The sequence below is a fragment of the Leuciscus leuciscus genome (genome assembly GCF_965113295.1).
Source record: "Leuciscus leuciscus genome assembly, chromosome: 2".
NCBI classification, from domain to species: domain Eukaryota; kingdom Metazoa; phylum Chordata; class Actinopteri; order Cypriniformes; family Leuciscidae; genus Leuciscus; species Leuciscus leuciscus.
Window position 1 is genome coordinate 53747913 of NC_138726.1, and position 21689 is coordinate 53769601.

The 21689-nt window shown below is 43.6% G+C and overlaps 2 protein-coding genes and 1 long non-coding RNA gene across 5 annotated transcripts in view; 2 read left to right on the top strand and 1 right to left on the bottom strand.

The window, feature by feature from the left end:
• Positions 1-21689, top strand: part of LOC309490522 (interferon-induced very large GTPase 1) — a 79811-nt gene that overhangs the window by 50287 nt on the left and 7835 nt on the right. The gene's annotated exons all lie outside the window — the stretch shown is intronic.
• Positions 1-21689, bottom strand: part of LOC309490842 — a 77425-nt gene that overhangs the window by 14532 nt on the left and 41204 nt on the right. The gene's annotated exons all lie outside the window — the stretch shown is intronic.
• Positions 1-21689, top strand: part of LOC309490540 (interferon-induced very large GTPase 1-like) — a 137417-nt gene that overhangs the window by 399 nt on the left and 115329 nt on the right. The window contains exon 2 of one of the 2 annotated variants that reach the window (XM_082159772.1): positions 166-252. The exons of the other annotated variant lie outside the window; for it this stretch is intronic. Within the exon in view, the coding sequence (XP_082015898.1) occupies positions 229-252 (24 nt within the window). The 5' untranslated portion in view covers positions 166-228. The remainder of the gene's footprint in view (positions 1-165; positions 253-21689) is intronic. 2 annotated transcript variants of the gene reach the window in all.

Sequence of the window (21689 nt, forward strand, 5' to 3'; positions counted from 1 at the left end):
AATTTCACATAGGGCTACATCACATTATAGAAGTAAAATGGTTTGCTAATAGAAATTTACCAAATCATTAAGAAAGCTTTAAATCCAAAATACAATGTGAGATTATTTAATGAAATTTTGAAATGAAGCCATCATTTTAATAACTCTACTGAATCATATTTATAGCCTACTATGTAATTAAATCTGCATCAGATTTCTTATAGGAGTGTCAATCAACTCGCAAGAAAAATGGACTGCCCCAGTGAGGATAAAGTAAGCACTTTTTCTTTCTTTCATAAGGCAGATTTCTTTGCAAATAAAGCGATTTAAACATAGAGAGTTGCAGACAATTAGCATTTTATTTAGTAAAATTTAGTCTTGACAGCATGGGCGACACTAGGGAGGCGCTATATAGCAGGTGCTTCAGCACCCCAAGAAAGACCAAAGCACCCCGATAGCACCCCCAAAAATAATTTATGGAAGCAATTATATTCAGGCTGTATTGAAGCCCTGAACCGCATTTAAAAAAAAAAAAAAAAAAAAAAAAAAAAAAAAAACCTTTCTTGTTATTTCCAGATATTAAGTCGTTATTTCAACATAATATCTCGTTATTTCGACATAAGAAGTCATTATTTCGACATAATATCTCGTTATTTCGACATAGGAAGTCGTTATTTCGACATAAGTCGTTATTTCAACATAATATATGCTATTTCGACATACTATCTCGTTATTTCGACATAATAAGGGGACATTCTAATCTGCATTAAGCCACATTAAGCGTTCTTATAATGGTTTTCTATTGGAGGAAAATGCTTAACATGTAATTAAACGTTGCCTTCATATTCTGGGCTCATCTGATTTTTTGTACATAGTATAGCCTACTTTGTTATGATTTTAGTATCATAATGATTAATAAATGCACGCACAATTATCCGTGAACTTGATTTAAACAAATGGCTTTCAACTTATGTGTGGAAAATTCAGAATTAAATGAATGTGCAGCAATTTGTACAAATAGAGAGTCTGTAGGCCTACTATACTGTTGTAGCCATTAAATAAGCGCATTTAGTTTCATATTTATTAAAATATTATAATGTTATATTTTTTCCATCTATGTCGAAAAGTGAACAGCACGGGTAAGATAGGATGCGCAATATATCGGGAGATGTGGGTCAGACATGATTTTGACCACTTTATTAAGTTTTGTTTTGTAGAAAGCCTTTCTTTAAAGTGAATTTCGTTTTGTATACATTGTATCTTAATTTTAATAAATTTTTCATCAACCAATTGCCTGGATTTAATAAATAAGATATAATATTGCCTGCTAAAATATAGCAGGCAATATAATCATGACATGGAGGCGCCCGCGCGGTCACTTGCATTGCATGTTAACTGGAGCGCATCTCATCATAAATTAACCGAAACTCAGTGTTTACCTCACAGACATGAGAAATACATCAAATACACAAAGCTTGAAATGTCTTTAAACGAAATAATTCAAAACGAAAAGAAATAGGCTACTCTCTGATTATGTAATCAATTATGTGCATTACTCTCTCTAGGCGCGTTCACTACGGATATGGCGACTGTCAACTTGGCGTCAACCGCCAATACGCCGACCGTCAACCGCCAACAGCCGACGCGACATGGACACAGAAAACACTAGTTTATTAATGAAAATCAATGCACGCGTCACCGGATTTTACAAATGCACATCTTGCTTGTTGCACGCACACATATTTTGTCGAAATAACGAGATATTATGTTGAAATAACATTTTTGATAATAATAAATCTTTACGAATATTTGATTGAATACTGAATGTTGCGCTTGTTCAATTATATATATATATATATATATACACTCACCTAAAGGATTATTAGGAACACCTGTTCAATTTCTCATTAATGCAATTATCTAATCAACCAATCACATGGCAGTTGCTTCAATGCATTTAGGGGTGTGGTCCTGGTCAAGACAATCTCCTGAACTCCAAACTGAATGTCAGAATGGGAAAGAAAGGTGATTTAAGCAATTTTGAGCGTGGCATGGTTGTTGGTGCCAGACGGGCCGGTCTGAGTATTTCACAATCTGCTCAGTTACTGGGATATTCACGCACAACCATTTCTAGGGTTTACAAAGAATGGTGTGAAAAGGGAAAAACATCCAGTGTGCGGCAGTCCTGTGGGCGAAAATGCCTTGTTGATGCTAGAGGTCAGAGGAGAATGGGCCGACTGGTTCAAGCTGATAGAAGAGCAACTTTGACTGAAATAACCACTCGTTACAACCAAGGTATGCAGCAAAGCATTTGTGAAGCCACAACACGCACAACCTTGAGGCGGATGGGCTACAACAGCAGAAGACCCCACCGGGTACCACTCATCTCCACTACAAATAGGAAAAAGAGGCTACAATTTGCACGAGCTCACCAAAATTGGACAGTTGAAGACTGGAAAAATGTTGCCTGGTCTGATGAGTCTCGATTTCTGTTGAGACATTCAGATGGTAGAGTCAGAATTTGGCGTAAACAGAATGAGAACATGGATCCATCATGCCTTGTTACCACTGTGCAGGCTGGTGGTGGTGGTGTAATGGTGTGGGGGATATTTTCTTGGCACACTTTAGGCCCCTTAGTGCCAATTGGGCATCGTTTAAATGCCACGGCCTACCTGAGCATTGTTTCTGACCATGTCCATCCCTTTATGACCACCATGTACCCATCCTCTGATGGCTACTTCCAGCAGGATAATGCACCATGTCACAAAGCTCGAATCATTTCAAATTGGTTTCTTGAACATGACAATGAGTTCACTGTACTAAAATGGCCCCCACAGTCACCAGATCTCAACCCAATAGAGCATCTTTGGGATGTGGTGGAACGGGAGGGTCCGTGTACGTTTTGTTCATTTCATTTCCTGTTTGGAATGGAATAACGAGAAATGAAAACCAGCTCGTTTATTCGTTTTTTAGTTTAGTTTAAAAAACGAAAAATTAGATTTTGGCTCGATTTTTCATTTTTCGTTTGTGGTTTACAAATCGGTTTATGGGTTCAATATTTCATTTGCACATGTGGGCGGTGCTGAAACCCCCTTTCATCTGATTGGTCAAAACGCTCCGCCTTCAGTAAGCTATACAAGCTTTTCTTTCTGTCAGGCAGAATAACAGTCGAGTGCGGCACTGACAAATGCACTTTAATAAAATAATGTCTGAAACCAACACTCACTGTTAACTATGCACAATATTTGAAGCAGAAATATGTTGCTGGTCACGTAATTCGTGCTGCTGCATGCAACCCCAATAATGTGAGCCACAGTATAGCCTATGACAGATTATTTTAGCATGATGTATTTCCCATTGATAAATACAGTGCAAATAGTTCAGATATCTCTTCGGATATAAGGGAAGTGGAAATAAAAATCAATAATAGGCTGAACTGTACCATGATAATATGTCCGTAATATTAGATGTCCGTAGATGACATACCCATAACTGTTACATTAGAGTTAGGGGATAACACAGTTTGTACAGTATAGAAATCATTATGTCTAAAGTTCCCATTAAACATGAAAACCCAACAACCCAATGGGAAAATATCCTTATTGTGTAAAACATCCGGGTGGACAGTAAAAAAGTACATTTACTTGAGTACTGTACTTAAGTACACTTTCTGAGCATCTGTACTTTACTTGATTTTACTGTACTTGAAACTGATTTTCATTTTAAACGTTGGGTTTGGTCTTCTAAATAAGAATTTTGCCCTTGTTTTGGTGCACACTTGCTTATAGATAACAGTAAGGCAAACATATTCATACTAAAAGCCAAAAAACATTAAATCCCACTACTGGAACTGTGTTCTAGAAATAAATTTGATATTGATATGAGGGTAGAAATGCAGGCATAGATTCAGAGGCATTAGGTAGCCTACTGTAAGTATTACACACAACAATGCAACAATAAAAAAAAAAAAAGAAGCATTTACATTTACTTTTGATACTTAAGTAGCCTACTTTTAAAAACGATTACTTCTGTAGGCTACTTTTACTTAAGTAAAAATCGGTCTTTACAACTTTTACTTGTAACCGAGTAATATTTGACCAGTATATCTGTACTTTTACTCAAGTAAGTAAATTGTGTACTTTGTCTTTGTCCACCTCTGAAAACATCTGTTCATAATCTGTGATTACACAATTCCAATACGAATAGTACCGGGAGGCGTCTGGAATAACTCTGCACTGATCAATCCGCAATTTTAAGCCAGCTAATTTTACAGTAGGCTCACATTCAGAATGTCCTTCTCGTTTAACGCCAACGACCGCACAAATGGGCTTCCTTTGTGAAATATAGCAGACCACCGTTTTAAATAACAGTTTAAAAAAGGTGGTCTGCTATTTTTCACAAAGGAAGCTCAGTCAGTCAGTCAGTCAGACAGACAGACAGACAGACAGAGTGATAGATAGATAGATAGATAGATAGATAGATAGATAGATAGATTGATATAGACTACTATAGTACTAGTAGCTATAGACTACTTGAAAGGAAAACTAATTTGCCAAGTAAAAACAGTTTGTGTTGTTGAATCATTTTTTTTTTTTTTTTTTTAGTAGGCTAAATCTTAAAATATAAAGCTCATGACAAATAAAAGTTCCAGATGGACAAACATTAAATGCAAAAACCAGTGTGAACTTTAATGCTTCACCAAACTCAGCTCAGACCTTCAGACTGGTCTGACTCGCTTATATATTTTCTAACTGGTCAGACTTTCTTTCCCCTTGACTTGCGTTATCTGAGCAGTGAAGGCCGTAATACTTAATGCTGTCCAGTAGAGGGAGCGACAGGATAATAAGTGTTTTCTACACGTATCTGTGTATGATACTTAAATATATAAGCGAGTCAGACCAGTCTGAAGGTCTGAGCTGAGTTTGGTGAAGCATTAAAGTTCTAGGCGGAGTCAATTTCTCATAATAATAATAAATAATAATAATAATGTTCAAATATGCTGGCTTTCTTAAGCCAACATAATAAAGAAAACTCAGTATGTAATAAAATTGTATTAGTTTTATAATAAAACTAATAACATTTGAAAGGTAGCCTATGCCGTGCTCTTCAAATTACATGATTTTAATTAATCCCAAACCTGGTAATTTTGTCAGTATTAATGTACGTTCACTGATTCTAGCTTCTCTCTTTTCTGTCTCTTTCTTTTCATGTGAACTGAGTAGGCTACACATGCTTACATTCATAAATATAAATTTTATTTCTATTCAATTTTCAAAATTATTTATAGCCTATATAAAAGACGAGAGTGGTAGGCTTACATGTTACGGACATATTATCATGGTACAGTTCAGCCTATTATTATTTTTATTTCCACTTCCCTTTTATCCAAAAAGACGGATGTATTTGCACTGTATTTATCAATGGGAGATACATCATGCTAAAATAATCTGTCATAGGCTATACTGTGGCTCACATTATTGGGGTTGCATGCAGCAGCACGAATTACGTGACCAGCAACATATTTCTGCTTCAAATATTGTGCATAGTTAACAGTGAGTGTTGGTTTCAGACATTATTTTATTAAAGTGCATTTGTCAGTGCCGCACTCAACTGTTATTCTGCCTGACAGAAAGAAAAGCTCGTAGCTTACTGAAGGCGGAGCGTTTTGACCAATCAGATGAAAGGGGCGTTTCAGCACCGCCCACACGTGCAAATGAAATATTGAACCCATAAACCGATTTGTAAACCACAAACGAAAAATGAAAAATCGGGCCAAAATCTAATTTTTCGTTTTTTAAACTAAACTAAAAAACGAATAAACGAGCTGGTTTTCATTTTTCGTTATTCCATTCCAAACAGGAAATGAAATGAACAAAAAGTACAAGGACCACCCGGGAGCTTCGTGCCCTGGATGTGCATCCCACAAATCTCCATCAACTGCAAGATACTATCCTATCAATATGGGCCAACATTTCTAAAGAATGCTTTCAGCACCTTGTTGAATCAATGCCACGTAGAATTAAGGCAGTTCTGAAGGCGAAAGGGGGTCAAACACAGTATTAGTATGGTGTTCCTAATAATCCTTTAGGTGAGTGTATATATATATCCTATAATTGCGCAGCTCCCAGTCAATGATCTAGCACCCCTTCAGCCCCTGCGTTAAAACTTCTCTGGCGCCGCCCCTGCTTGACAGACCTGAGTTTGCATGCCACTAATTCTTGAAAAACTTTCAAAATCAAGGAATTTGAAGACACTAGTGAACACCTTGAAGACAAACAACAAACAGAAGCATTAGCTGTTGAGTCATATGACAAGGAAGATGTTTCCAAGTTACAACAAGGTAATACAGTTATATGTATCACTTATACATGTATGCATCTTTGTGCACAATAATGATTTTGGAATGTTGGCCACAATTTAAATGAACATGTTTACCTTATACAACAGCCCAGCGGGCACCTTGACCTCAATTTAACATCAATATGACATCAATATTGATGTCAAAATTACGTCACGAAATAGGTCAAAAATGAAAGTCATATGGACGTCAAAGTGTCAATGTCAATTTGATGTCAAGATTTTGACCTCTGCTGATGTCATTTTGATGTTATTTTGATGTCATGCTTTGTTGGTATTTGATGTCAATTCAACATTTATTTGACGTCAAGATGTCATGATGTTGATCCCAGCAGGATATGGACTACAACGTCGGTCAGATGTTGGATTTTGCTTGAAAATAAAAGTCGGGTTGACGTCTAAATCCAATGTTTGTTTGACGTCAAGCTCCAATGTTGGGCAGACAGTCGTTGAATTTTGGTTGGAATAAACCAAACAAAAAGGTGAAATGCATGGCCGTACACTTATTACCAGCTTCACTTAAAACTAACCAGATTTACTTTATTTAATTTCCGTTTTAATGAAATCATATTTTGCATTTTAAAGTCACCATGATGGTGGTTAGCGTTTGCTTTAGTTGTGCTCTTGACCCTTGACTCTTTAATATAAAAATTTCTCTGGCTGCTATAATTGTGTGTTTATAAAACACAATTGTTAGCTAAAAAAGCCATGAGAAAATGAGATCAGGTGATGTTGGCTGTTTATTGATGATGACGATAACCTCATGTAATTGCGTGAATCCCTGATCTTATTCAGTGTCTAATGCTTTGATTATATAGGACTTGTGGTTTTATTCATAATTGAAGTCATTTGATTCTACAGCATATCTAGCAGTGCTGTTTATCAAATAATATACTTGATTTTAATAACTATTTAGTGCACAAAAACCTTTCATCTATGTCATTACTTAGACATCAGACATCACATTACTTAGACACAGACATCAAGAAACAGCATATGAATCTCAATAATGGTGACAATCAAACAAAATATCCAGATAATCAGATCAACTCTGAGCATAAGCTACAAAAAATCCAGCTGCATATTTTATTAATGTTGCAATGCATGCTGGGAGATATGGGTGAGTTTTGATTGGTCGTACCCAGCATGCACTGCAGCATGAAGCATTTCATTGATTGTCACCATTGTTGAGAGTCATACACTGATTCTTGATGGCTAAGTAATAATGTAGAGGAAGAAGTTTAATGCACTAAATGTTTTTAAAATCAAGTATATTATTTGATAAACAACATTGCTCTTATGATGTAAACTTAAATGGCTTCTATTATAAAACAACATTAAAAACACAAGTCCTATATAATCAAAGCATTAGACACTGAATAAGATCAGGGATTCAAGCAATTACATGAGGTTATCGTCATCATCAATAAACAGCCAACATCACCTGATCTCATTTTCTCTTTGCTTTTTTAGCTAACAATTGTGCTTTATAAACACACAATTATAGCAGCCAGAGACAATTTTATAATAAAGAGTCAAGGGTCAAGAGCACAACTAAAGCAAACGCTAACCACCATCATGGTGACTTTAAAATGCAAAATATGATTTCATTAAACCGGAAATTAAATAAAGTAAATCTGGTTAGTTTTAAGTGAAGCTGGTAATAAGTGTACGGCCATGCATTTCACCTTTTTGTTTGGTTTATTCCAACCAAAATTCAACGACTGTCTGCCCAACATTGGAGCTTGACGTCAAACAAACATTGGATTTAGACGTCAACCCGACTTTTATTTTCAAGCAAAATCCAACATCTGACCGACGTTGTAGTCCATATCCTGCTGGGATCAACATCATGACATCTTGACGTCAAATAAATGTTGAATTGACATCAAATACCAACAAAGCATGACATCAAAATGAAATCAGCAGAGGTCAAAATCTTGACATCAAATTGACATTGACACTTTGACGTCAATATGACTTTCATTTTTGACCTATTTCGTGACGTAATTTTGACATCAGTGTTGATGTCATATTGATGTTAAATTGACGTCAAGGTGCCCGCTGGGAGGTAAACGCATATAAATGGACTTTATCATTACAACAGACCTTATCCACAGCAGCAGTGCCAACTTTGTGTACATATCTTCAGTGGGTTGTACTGTTATTTAAATAACAGTAAAAACAGTTGTTTTTTTATTGTTCTGCTGACGAAAAACTCCAAACATATCTTTCCAGGAAATTTCAGTAGACAAAAAAAAAAAAAAAAAGGAAAAATGAGCTGTGGAAAATTCTAAGTGATCTAGGAGTTTTATACAGCTTTTTACAGCGGATGCCATTGAAAACATGGTTAGTCTATCCCTCACAGCCTCGCTTTCATACATGTCATGGCGATGCTCTGAATAAGGTCTATAGTTTGTTTTAAATGTGGATTTATTGCCAATGTCAAGAAGTTGATAACATTTTTTAATACTTTATGACTGAATCAAAATTATCCTGTTCCCTTTCAATAACGGTTCGCTCGACATTGTGTCAGATCGCGGATGGCATGGAGTTGGAGAAGGGCTGAAACTAACTAATCTGTAGATTATTTATTATTTCGATTAGTTGATTAATTGGATGGAATTTTTTATTATACATTAAAAATTATCATTTTTTTATTTAAAAAGGGTTAAAATACAAACATTAGCCTACATTCTAAATCTAACTGGTTGCTTACTATTTTAAAGCAGAAATTAAAACGACTAAATAAAAAATGATAATAATTTTTAAAAAGCACAAAATGTTAACTTGTATGTAAATATGTAAATATGATTACTTCTGTTACATGTATATTTTTAAACCTTAATTTCTAACAAACAATATTTTGGCAAAATGTGGATTTGTTTGGCGTGCATGCGCCCACAGGCACTCATTTATTGAAGTCTGTGAAGTTTAACAAGACGCTTGTTGTCAGAATATGCAAAATGAAATGCTCATGAGACTTTCTAGCAGGACTGTCAATAACGATCATTTTGGTAATCGTGTAATATGTCGATTATTTTGATGATTAATTGAGTAAATATTTTATTTGTGTGGTAATAAAAATAGACGTAAGCAAAGACTTAAGCCTTTAAAATGAATACATAACGAGGAAATTATATACTTATAGTAATATATACTTAAAATAAAGTATCAAAAGCAAGTAATTATATGGTTTCATAGAATATCACTGTCAAAATACAGAATATACAGAATATAAGTAAGACATTATGTATTATAACAAATGCACGCAGAGGGCGCCAGCAGCCAGATGTTATTGCACTTTACAGCAGATCAAATTTTTTTAACATGTTGGCCAAACGACATGTAATTTAATATTTGCCTGTTTCTTTATGATAAAAATGCTACAGCTACTGTAATTTCTTGAAAAAGAATATGTGGACATCAAAAATGTCAGATGACAAGGGAATTTTTTTCTTTTGCAATAATGTGCACTGATGCATTATGCAAAATAAGACCAAAAATGTGTATTAAGAAAGAAAATGCTTCCGTTACCGCCGTAACTTTAAACTTTTATTTTGAAATCGTGATGAACAGTGCGCATATTTATAAACATATTGATATATTCTCCTGAGTTGGCATAGGTTTATAAATTATTCACCTTACAAATCTGATGGCGCACATTGCGTTCCCAGATGAATGTTATAAGTAACCCAAACTCACAGCATGCAGAGATGGAGTTTGAGACGCGCTTCACAAATGTAAATGATAACAGTTCACATGGAGCAGGATTTGAACTCTGAGATGCACGTAACCTACACGCATGTAAATTAGGGATGGGACGATTACCGGTTTCACTATAAACCACGATAAAATGTACTGACGGTTAGTATTATTGTTTAAAATTTAATTATCATTAAAACCGTGTTTGATTATCGCGATTTTAATAACTCACTGTAAATCCTGTCTGACGCAGGCGCAGCGTGCAATGTTGTTGTTTTTTTAATTCGAGAAGGAATGGCGGAAGGCAGTGACCGTGGACCCAATCTGAGGTGTGGTCATATTTTATCTTTTACAAAAGTCCTGAGGGAAACTTAATCAAGGATGGTCACCCTGTCTGCAGAACATGCAAAAAAAAAAGTCACTGCAATAGGGGGAGACACTTCAAATCTGCCGAGCCGTCTTGTGTGACCATCACCCACTGATTATAGCGAACACAAGGCAAGTTAACTTTGACCTCAATACCAAAGCTACGTCTGGGAAATAATTGGGCACAAAATGTTGTTTTGAGTTAAAATATTTGATCTCACTCACTTGAAATAAACGTGAAGCTTCCGCGAAGAAAACTTTGCAGCAAGTGGCTTTGAGCCAAAGACGAACAAACAAGTTCAAACAAGACTATTAAGTGACATTTAAGGGATAATAATGTATATTCATTGTACACTTATTACACCGATTTTTTTATCACATAATTACGGGGACATTTTGTATAAATGTACAGTATAAATGTTTAATTTTGTACAGCGTACAAAACAATCGTCCAGACAAGATGATCACAAAAATATTTTCAAACTCTGTAAACAATAAATCAACTCTGATTTAATTTTCAATACAATCAAAAACAGGCGGCAAGTTGTATTTGAATGAAACGAGAGAGTGCGCCCATTGTGATACATGGATGTGCGCTGTGTAAAAAATCTTTGTTATTGGCGATGGTCATTATAAGGAAGGAAATGCCACAGAATAGAATCTTGCTTAAAAAAAGTGTATAGAGCTGCTTGTTTTATTTGTTGTTTGTTGATTTTCAAATATAAAACTTGTTGAAATGTTTTCAGTGTGAGCATCAGTTATTTAACACTTTCACCTCGTTTTAACAAAACCGTGATAATATTGATAATCACAATAATTTTGGTCACTATTATCGTGATATGAAATTTTCATACCGTCCCATCCCCCTAATGTAAATAGAGACCGACACCTCTCCCCTGATCTCCCATTTTAAAAGAGCAAATTTCAGCAACGTTTGTTTCAAAAGGTTGTGCCACGATTGTGGCACTTGCAGTGCATTGCCTGTCTAGCCGTGCCGAGGCAGAGAATGCATTGTGAGAGCATGAGTCTCGCCTCGCTGCACTCGTGGAACGCCTTCAAGTGAAGCGACTCCACCCCTCATGCTCCCCCGTTCTTATCCCCATCCTCTCACAAGCCTAAAAGGAAGAAGCAGCGGAGTTGCTGGGCTAAGGAAGCGGGCCAGAGTGAGCTCATGTCGGCCTAGATCCCACGTGCCTCACTCTCCCCACAGCAACAGGATTCCCCAGTGCTCTTCATCTGCAAAGACCAGTGCACCTCTTCCAGTGCAAGCAGCATTGTCTTGTTCAGTGGTTCTGAGAAGGATAACCGGGATGATGCCTTGTCCCTGGCTGCTTCAGATACGGGGAAGTGGTCAATCCCTGTGGAAGATTCCGCCACCCTGCTGCAGAGCAGGCCAGATGATTCCCAGTCCGGACTGGACTCCGAGCTCATCCGAGTCCTGTCCAAGACTGTAGAGGTGCTGGGTTTGGACTGATCGGCTCTGGCCAAGCCCTCATGCATCACGCCGCAATTATTGAATTATCGAACCTTGAGCAGCAGCTCAAGCAGTCTTCCTGAGGAGTAAGGAGGCTGCTCCTTCCCGCTTTGGTTGGGACAGCCCCCAAACTCCTGTGTTTATCCTCCATCCCTCTGTTCAGTTCCGAGCGGTGGAGACTGAGTGTTTGTTACCAATGCTGGTGTTGTCCCACTGAGTGTGTGTGCAATAAAGCAGTTTATCACTGTTGCAGTGGATAAAAAAAAAACAAAAAAAAAACAAACACCTTCAACAAAAGAGTTTTTCCCCCTTTTCACGCTCTCAACAGCGCAAGGGTCAGCTCTCCACCTCAGAGCATCCAATTTGCTTGCATCCAATTTGAGACGGCAGTTCAAAATGCTAATCTTGAAACAAATCCCCTCTCAGATTCACTCAGGGGATTATTTTTTATCAGTGGTTATGAAAAATGCTTACTTTCATATATAGATAGCCTCTCATCACAGACTGTTCTTGAGGTTCGCCTTCAAAGGAGTGGCTTCCCAGTTTACCGTCCTACCAGTCGGACTGTCACTGGCACCCTTCACCTTCAGAAAATGGATGCGGCACTCTCCCCCTTGAGACAGAAGATTGTACGCATCCTTATCTCAACAACTGACTTATTATGGCCCAGTTAAGGGATGAGCTATGCCACTTAGAGTGTATGGGCTTCAGAATCAACCTGGTGAAAAGCTTGCTTTCACCCAGCCAGCGAATATGTTTCCTGCTTGCGGCATTCGACTCTGCCCAGATGCAGAGCTGGCTGTTGCCAAAGCGTTCTCTTAATATTCAGTGACTCAGGGAATCATTCAAATCTTTGTCTGCTCAAGACATTGCAAAGGATGCTGGTGCTGATGGCAGCAGCCTCCTCAGTCATTCCACTAGGCCTGCCTTGTACGCGACCGCTTTAGTCCTGGCTCCGCAATTGTACTGATTGGGAGTGAATTTAGGGCGGAAAGTTTTCCAGGAGGAAAGCCAAAACCAAATCCGAAAACCAGTCAGTATGGTGTGACCACTATTTGCCTCACGCAGTGCAACACATCTCCTTTGCATAGAGTTGATCAGGTTGTTGATTGTAGCCTGTGGAATGTTGGTCCACTCCTTTTCAATGGCTGTGCGAAGTTTCTGGATGTTGGCAGAACCTGGAATGCGCTGTCGTATACGTCGATCCAGAGCATCCCAAACATGCTCAATGGGTGACATGTCCGTGAGTATGCTGGCCATGCAAGAACTGGGATGTTTTCAGCTTCCAGGAATTGTGTACAGATCCTTGCAACATGGGGCCGTGCATTATCATGCTGCAACATGAGGTGATGGTCGTGGATGAATGGCACAACAATGGGCCTCAGGATCTCGTCACGGTATCTCTGTGCATTCAAAATGCCATCCATAAAATGCACCAGTGTTCGTTGTCCATAACATACGCCTGCCCATACCATAACCCCATCGCTACCATGGACCACTCGATCCACAACGTTGACAACAGCAAACCGCTCACCCACACTACGCCATACACACTATCTGCCATCTGCCCTGTACAGTGAAAACCGGGATTCATCTGTGAAGAGAACACCTCTCCAAAGTGCCAGGCACCATTGAATGTGAGCATTTGCCCACTCAAGTCGGTTACGATGACGACGAACTGCAGTCAGGTCAAAGACCCCGATGAGGATGACGAGCATGCAGATGAGCTTCCCTGAGATGGTTTCTGACAGTCTGTGCAGAAATTCTTTGGTTATGCAAACCGATTGTTGCAGCAGCTGTCCGTGTGGTTGGTCTTAGACGATCTTGGAGGTGAAGATGCTGGATGTGGAGGTCTTGGGCTGGTGTTGTTACACATGGTCTGCGGTTGTGACGCCGGTTGGATGTACTGCCAAATTCTCTGAGACGCCTTTGGAGACAGCTTATGGTTGAGAAATGAAAATTCAATTCACGGGCAACAGCTCTGGTGGACATTCCTGCAGTCAGCATGCCAATTGCATGCTCCCTCAAAACTTGTGCAATTGTGGCATTGTGCAACTGCACATTTTAGAGTGGCCTTTTATTGTGGCCAGCCTAAGGCACACCTGTGCAATAATCATGCTGTCTAATCAGCATCTTGATATGCCACACCTGTAAGGTGGATGGATTATCTCGGCACAGGAGAAGTGCTCACTAACACAGATTTAGACAGATTTGTGAACAATATTTGAGAGAAATAGGCCTTTTGTGTACATAGAAAAAGTCTTAGATCTTTGAGTTCAGCTCATGAAAAATGGGGGCAAAAACAAAAGTGTTGCGTTTATTATTTTGTATCTTGCCGACTTCCATTGCGAATTGCTGCCCAGCCTAAGTTATTTTCCTGGACCAAGCACTACTGCCAGTAATAACCCCTGTCCAGTCCGCTCACTTTGTTAATGCCATCGGATTGGAGCCTCCATCCCTGGGCCTCCAGGGATATAATAATTCAATGTTGTTGGATTGCATTCCCCATAGCATCAGCTACTGACGAAATGTCGAGTGAACTGTTATATAACCGTTCGGTTACTAACGTAACCGAGGTTACGGTGGTAACGGAAACATTTTCTTTCTTAATACACATTTTTGGTCTTATTTTGCATAGTGCACATTATTGCAAAAGAAAAAAAATTCCCTTGTCATCTGACATGCAGAGATAACTGTTTGAGCATTAGTGAATGCATATTTATACCGATAAACCAATCACTACTGACAGTACTGACAGACTTTTTAATACTCTTTCTAGAAGTTGAAAATGTATGTTCTCTTACGAGAGGTCTCTCGTACTGCGTAAGATATCTTACGCTAGGGGAAAATCCTTTTTCCGCGAGATATTGAAGCCAAAAATTATCCTTAATTTTGTAATAATGCAAAACGCGTTGCGGCAGCATGCAGACATAGGCGAGGCAGCTCGCGCGCCTATTGGCTGCTCTGCGGCAACTGCAGCAGCCTATCGAGCGAGGCCTGGCGTGACGCCAGACCCAATCAGGGCACTTCGCGCCCGCTGCGTCACGTCCCGCCGAAATGGGCGTGGTCTAGGCCTATAAATACCGCTCGCAGGCAGCTATTATCCGATTTTTCATCCTTCAAGCGAAGCACACGCATCGCTGGAGCTGGAGAAGAAGCCTCGCCGTCTGAGAGAGAGCACCTTCAGCGGGACGAGTCACTGAAGTCGCTGGCCGCGCCGCCTTCCTGCCTTCCTGCTGCGCTTTCCGGCGCTTATATCCTTTCCTATTACACTGTACTCTATTTGTGTGTGTGTGTCGCCGCCGCGACACACATTCTAAAAGAGCTAGCGTCTTTTTAAAGATGCCTTCCTGCGGCTCGTGCAGAGCCACACTCAGCGACGGGGACCGCCACGTGGTTTGCGTTTCCTGCCTGGGTGAGGAACATGCAGTTCTCGCGCTCGCTGACGGCGGCTGCCCTCACTGCGAGCTGATGGCAATGGCGACTCTGAGGACTCGCCTAGCCTTCTTCACCGAGACTGCTCCCCCGCCCGCCGCGGCGTCGCGCCGTAAAAAGCGCCGTGCCCAGCGGGCCCCGGAACCCTCCCTCAGCCGCCAAAGCTCGCCGGTTCGCCCGCTTGCTTCCCCGGCTTCGTCAGCCTCGCTTCCTGACGGACAGCGGCCGCCGTCTGCCGCCGCTTCCGTTGACATCGTTGATGAGGAAGCCCTGCTGGGAGAGGATGATTCCTGCTCTATCCTGGCGTCAGGCAGTGAGGATTGGGCGGGCTCTGAGGACCCCACGCCCCCTGCCCGCACGTCGTCAGGCAAGAGAGCGTCCATCGAGACGGAGCTCATGCGAGTACTCGCACAGGCCGCGGCGAGCCTCGGCCTCGAGTGGTCTTCGCCTGAGCAGCCCGCTCACAACCGGCTGGATGGATTTTTCCTGCCTGGGGAGCGCGCTTCGCCTGCGTCCAGACCGGCGCCTTTTCTTCCTGAGTTACACGAAGAAGTCGCCAAGTCCTGGAACGCCCCCTATTCGGCATAGAGTGCGTCCTGCTGTTTCTTTGGCATTCTCCGCTGTTGACGATGCCAAGAACAAAGGATACCTTTCGCTGCCGCCGGTCGAAGAGGCGATAGCGGCCCACTTATGTCCGCCCTCCGCTGGACGGCGTGCTAAGCCGGCCCTACCCTCTAAAGCTTGCCGCACGACGTCAAGCCTGCTCCGCCGCGCTTTCTCCGCCGCCGGGCAAGCTGCGTCAGCGCTGCACACCATGGCAACGCTTCAGATCTTCCAGGCCGATCTCCTCCGTAAGCTGGATGAGGAAGGACCTGACGCGATCTGCGTGCCGGACTTAAGGAGTGCCACGGACCTCGCTCTCCGTGCTACTAAGTCTGCAGCGCAAGCCATTGGACGGAATATGGCCTCTCTCACCGTGACTGAGAGACATCTTTGGCTGACGCTCTCGGAAATGGCCGAGTCTGAGCGCACCGCGTTCCTCGACGCCCCGCTTTCCGCCACAGGCCTCTTTGGATCCTCCGTCAAGGATTTCGCGGAGAGATTCGCAGAGGTACAGAAAGCGTCACAGGCTATGAAGCACTTCCTCCCGAAGCGCTCCAGCTCTGCAGCAGGCCGTGCGAAACCGTCTGCTCAGAGCTCACAGCCACAGCCACCGTCCACTGCCTCCACTTCACAGCGCCGCCAGGCCCGAAGCGCGAGACCGCGCTCCCGCTCATCCGGTCGCCGCCCCGCCGTGCGTGGCTCGCGACCTAGGATTACGGTGAAGCCCGAGGCCCCGAAGTCGTCCTAGCACAGCTAGGAAAACGACGGTGTTCAAGTCCCGCTGCGGCCAGACTCACACCAAAGCTATTCGCTCGTCCAGTTCCAGCAAATGTGACTGTTCCAGTGTTTTCTGCAGCCAACAAGTCGGTTCTGTCACCCGCTTGCCTGCACACAAATGCCGTTTTCACGGCTACCCAGATAAATCCCCAAAAGAGTGTATTTTCTGGTGTCCCGGCCACGGCCGATGGTGTTTCATGTGTAGTAAGAATGCCCACTGCCCAGTGCCCATCCCTACACACAAGCACAGCCTGTCACACAGGGCTCGCGCACATAAAACCGACTCAGATCGGTTGCGCTTCAAACATGGTGAATGTGCCCACTACCCAGTGCCCACTAACACCGCGTTATGCATGTCTCACGGTTTCTGTAAAAACGAAACCAACGTGCACTCGCTTCACGCAAGCGAGCGATGCTTTCGGTGTGATAAATGTGCCCGCTGTCCCGCGCCCACATCCACACATAGACATGACAGTTCCCACGGGAACCGCCCAGCCCTCCCCCTCGCGGTTGACCACCGCAGAGGAGTCGAGCGCGGGCAATCTGCCCGCTGTTATCAGCGCGCCCCATGCCTCAAATGTCACGAGCGCGATGCTTGTGTTGCAGCACGCCGAAGCTTCTCCATCGCTGAGCGAGCGGAGCGCGCTTCGTATTCAACCCCTAGCTATCCATGCAGACGCATGGGCAAAGCTGCCCGGGGTTTCGAAGTGGGTGCTGAACATTATAAAAAGAGGCTATTCGCTGCAGTTTCGCCGACGCCCTCGCCGCTATGTGGCGCGCGTCGAGACCACGGTAAAAACAGAAGTAGCACATTTACTTCGAGCCGAAGTGGTGAAACTATTGAGCAAAGGGGCCATAGAGCCTCTCTCTCAAGTTCAGAGCGAAGGAGGGCTATACAGCAGATACTTCCTGGTACCGAAAAAAGACGGGGGTCTCAGACCCATACTAGATCTAAGGCAACTGAACAAAGTGCTTGTGAAGCGACAGTTCAGGATGCTCACGACCAGACAAATCCTTGTGCAGGTTCGCCAAGGAGATTGGTTTGTGTCAATAGATCTGAAAGACGCGTATTTTCAAATACAGATAGCGTCACGTCACAGGCGATATTTGAGATTCGCCTTCGAGGGCCAGGCATATCAGTACACAGTCCTGCCGTTCGGTTTGTCCCTGGCACCCCGTACATTTACGAAGTGCATGGATGCGGCGCTCGCACCCCTCAGAATGAGAGGCATGCGAGTGCTGAACTATTTGGACGATTGGCTGATTCTAGCGCAATCTCGCGCAGTGCTCATAGAACACACGACCATTTTACTCGATCACCTCGAGGATTTGGGTCTCAGTGTCAATTGGGCGAAGAGCTCTCTGTCACCCAGTCAGAAGATATCTTTCCTGGGCACAGAATTGGACTCGCTGTCCATGATAGCGCGACTATCACCACAGCGCGCGGTAGACATTCAACGCACAACGAACTCGTTTCGCTGCGGCGCGTCTGTCCCGCTCAAGAAATTTCAGAAGATGCTAGGTCTCATGGCCTCAGCATCGTCAGTGCTCCCGCTGGGCCTGCTCCGCATGCGCCCCCTGCAGTTTTGGCTGAAAGCGCGAGTCCCACGCAGAGCGTGGGCATCCGGTTCGCTTCGCCTCAGGGTCAATCAGAAGTGCGTCACAGCTCTGAAACCTTGGAGAGCGAACGACTGGTACCAATCAGGTGTAAGCCTGGGGACTTCCTCGAGGGTGAAAGTGGTGTCCACGGACGCGTCCACCTCGGGATGGGGAGCGCTGCTCGAGGGCAGACCGTTCTTCGGCCAGTGGTCGGAACGGGAAAAGCTCCTGCACATAAACTGCCTCGAAATGCTGGCAGTAGACAACGCGCTGACGCGTTTTTGTCCCCAAATAAAAGGACGCCACGTCTTGGTCCGTTCGGACAACATGTCTGTGGTGTCCTACATAAATCGCCAGGGCGGCCTCAGGTCCAAGAACCTGTACAGGCTGGCAGAACGCCTCCTGGTATGGGCTCAGTGCAACCTGCGCTCGCTCAGAGCAGCGCACGTGCCAGGGCTCCTGAATATAGGACCGGACAGACTGTCCAGGAACAATGTTCCGGCAGGCGAGTGGTCTCTACACCCACAGACAGTCCAACTGCTGTGGAAGAAATTCGGCAGAGCGGAAGTAGACCTGTTTGCGTCTCAAGAAAACGCTCACTGTCAGGAATTTTTCTCCAAGAGCAGGAGCGCGCTGGCCCATGTGTGGCCCCGCCGCCCGCTCTATGCTTTTCCCCCCGTCTCTCTCCTGCCTCAGGTGATAGAACGGATCAGGGAAGAAGGATGCTCAGTATTGCTGGTGGCACCGTTCTGGAAAAACCAACCTTGGTTCCCAGTCGTGATGCAGTTAGCAAGTACTGCCCCGTGGCCAGTACCAGTGAGGAGAGACCTCCTCTCACAGGCCCACGGCTCGATCTGGCATCCTCACCCGGAACTATGGTCCCTTCATGTCTGGGCCATCAACGGGTACATGTTGGACTCCCTAAAGGAGTATTAAACACGATCACGCAGGCTAGAGCTCCGTCTACGAGACGACTCTATTCCTCGAAATGGTCAGTTTTTTCGGGCTGGTGCACAGCCCGTGGTGTGTCACCCGCAGACTGTGGTGTGACGGAGGTGCTTTCCTTCCTACAAGAGCTGTTGGATGAGGGCAGGGCCCCCTCCACGCTCAAAGTTTATGTGGCGGCTATAGCAGCGTTCTCAGGAACAACGCTTGGTCAGTCAATAGGAAGGAACGATTTAGTCATCCGCTTCCTTAGAGGGGCTAAGAGACTGAATCCTCCCAGACCTCCCTCAGTCCCCGTATGGGACCTTTCTACGGTTCTGGAAGCCATGAAAGGTGCGCCATTTGAGCCTTTACAGTCAATCGATTTGAAACACCTGTCTTTCAAGACGGTGTTTTTGCTGGCTCTCGCTTCAGTGAAGCGCATAGGGGATCTACACGCGCTCTCTGTGAGCGCGGCGTGCATGGAGTTTGGGCCTAATGACTCAAAAGTTATACTCAAACCTAAGCACGGTTATGTTCCAAAATCCCTCAACACACCGTTTAGGGCGCAGGTTATCTCCCTGTCAGCCCTACCGGTCCCTGATGAGGAAAGAGACGCGAGCCTCCTTTGCCCAGTCAGGGCATTACGAGCTTATGTGTCTCGCTCGTCTGTTTTCAGACAGACGGAGCAGCTCTTTGTTTCATTTAGCGGACGTTCTAAGGGACTAGCCGCGTCGAAACAGAGCCTATCCAGATGGATAGTTGATGCTATAGCGCTGGCATACGCCTCCAAGGGCATGCAGTGCCCGTTGGGTGTCAGAGCGCACTCCACGAGAGGCATGGCCTCTTCGTGGGCCTGGTCAAGTGGGATTGCCTTGCAAGATATTTGTATGGCGGCAGGCTGGGCCTCCCCGTCTACATTTATAAGGTTTTATAACCTAGAGGTTCCCGCCCTGCAGGCCAGGCTGCTGTCGGTCTAAAGTTTACCAGTATTATCTGACCTGATGCGATCAGCTCAGAATGCTGCGTCTAAGTAGCAGCACGAGATGTGCCTGGGCAAACTGTGTAAGACCCACATTCCCCCATCAGTTCAGGCCGTACCCCGCCCTGTCTGTATGATGAAATTCGCGTCTCAGCGACGCTGCCATATGTGGAAGAGTGCGGCTTCGCCCCTCCCTCTTCCCGGACTCCCTGTGAGTTCCCTGAGTGATTGTGCACTATATGTACCCCGGGCTTTCGCCCTTGGGTCTTTGGTGTCAGATCTCAGCATGCACGGCGTTTTGCATTGGGTCCCCTAGCGTAAGATATCTTACGCAGTACGAGAGACCTCTCGTAAGAGAACGTACTCGGTTACTAACGTAACCTCGGTTCTCTCTAGAAGAGGGAACGAGTACTGCGTATCTTGCCGTGCATGCACACGCTCTGGTTGCTTCGATGATGAAAAACCAGATAATAGCTGCCTGCGAGCGGTATTTATAGGCCTAGACCACGCCCATTTCGGCGGGACGTGACGCAGCGGGCGCGAAGTGCCCTGATTGGGTCTGGCGTCACGCCAGGCCTCGCTCGATAGGCTGCTGCAGTTGCCGCAGAGCAGCCAATAGGCGCGCGAGCTGCCTCGCCTATGTCTGCATGCTGCCGCAACGCGTTTTGCATTATTACAAAATTAAGGATAATTTTTGGCTTCAATATCTCGCGGAAAAAGGATTTTCCCCTAGCGTAAGATATTTTACGCAGTACTCGTTCCCTCTTCTAGAGAGAACCGAGGTTACGTTAGTAACCGAGTACGTTTCTTGTTTCCACAGACGTTCCTGCACCAAGTGAAATTTTAGTGCAGCTTATTGGGACCAGTTCTGTTACTCTTGCTTGGGAAAGCCCAGACAATATATCTACATTTGAGCTGACCTACTATGATACCGCCGCTACAAAGACCTCTACTATCACAAATGACACAGCCATAGAGGTGGAAGATCTGTGTCCAGGAACTGAATACACTTTCACCCTTGTTTCAATATCAGACAATGAAAAACGAAGCGTGGGAGTTGAAGTGACTGCATGCACCAGTAATTATCTTTCTGTCTATCCATGCAGTATGAATCTTTAATTGTTTGACAATGTGACAACGATTTTGTATTAATGTAGGCCAGAATTTGTGCATGTAACAATTAAGATGTGTATTTGTGGATGAGGTGACACGCCTGCATTCATTGACTCGTTTCAGAGTCGTTTCTGGATTTTGAGACTTTCATTTCACTGGTTTCGCCTTGCACGATCCACACACAGATGTCTGAGAAAACCTGCTACCACTAGATGGCAGTATTCTGCTAAAACAGACAATGGCAGCGTAATCAAGCGTTCTTCCCCATTTAAAGGAGACATATCATGCTTTTAAATAGTTCCTTTTTACATATAAATCATACATTTGTAGTCTATATAAAGCGGAACTGCAATGCTTGGGTCTGAATTCCTCATT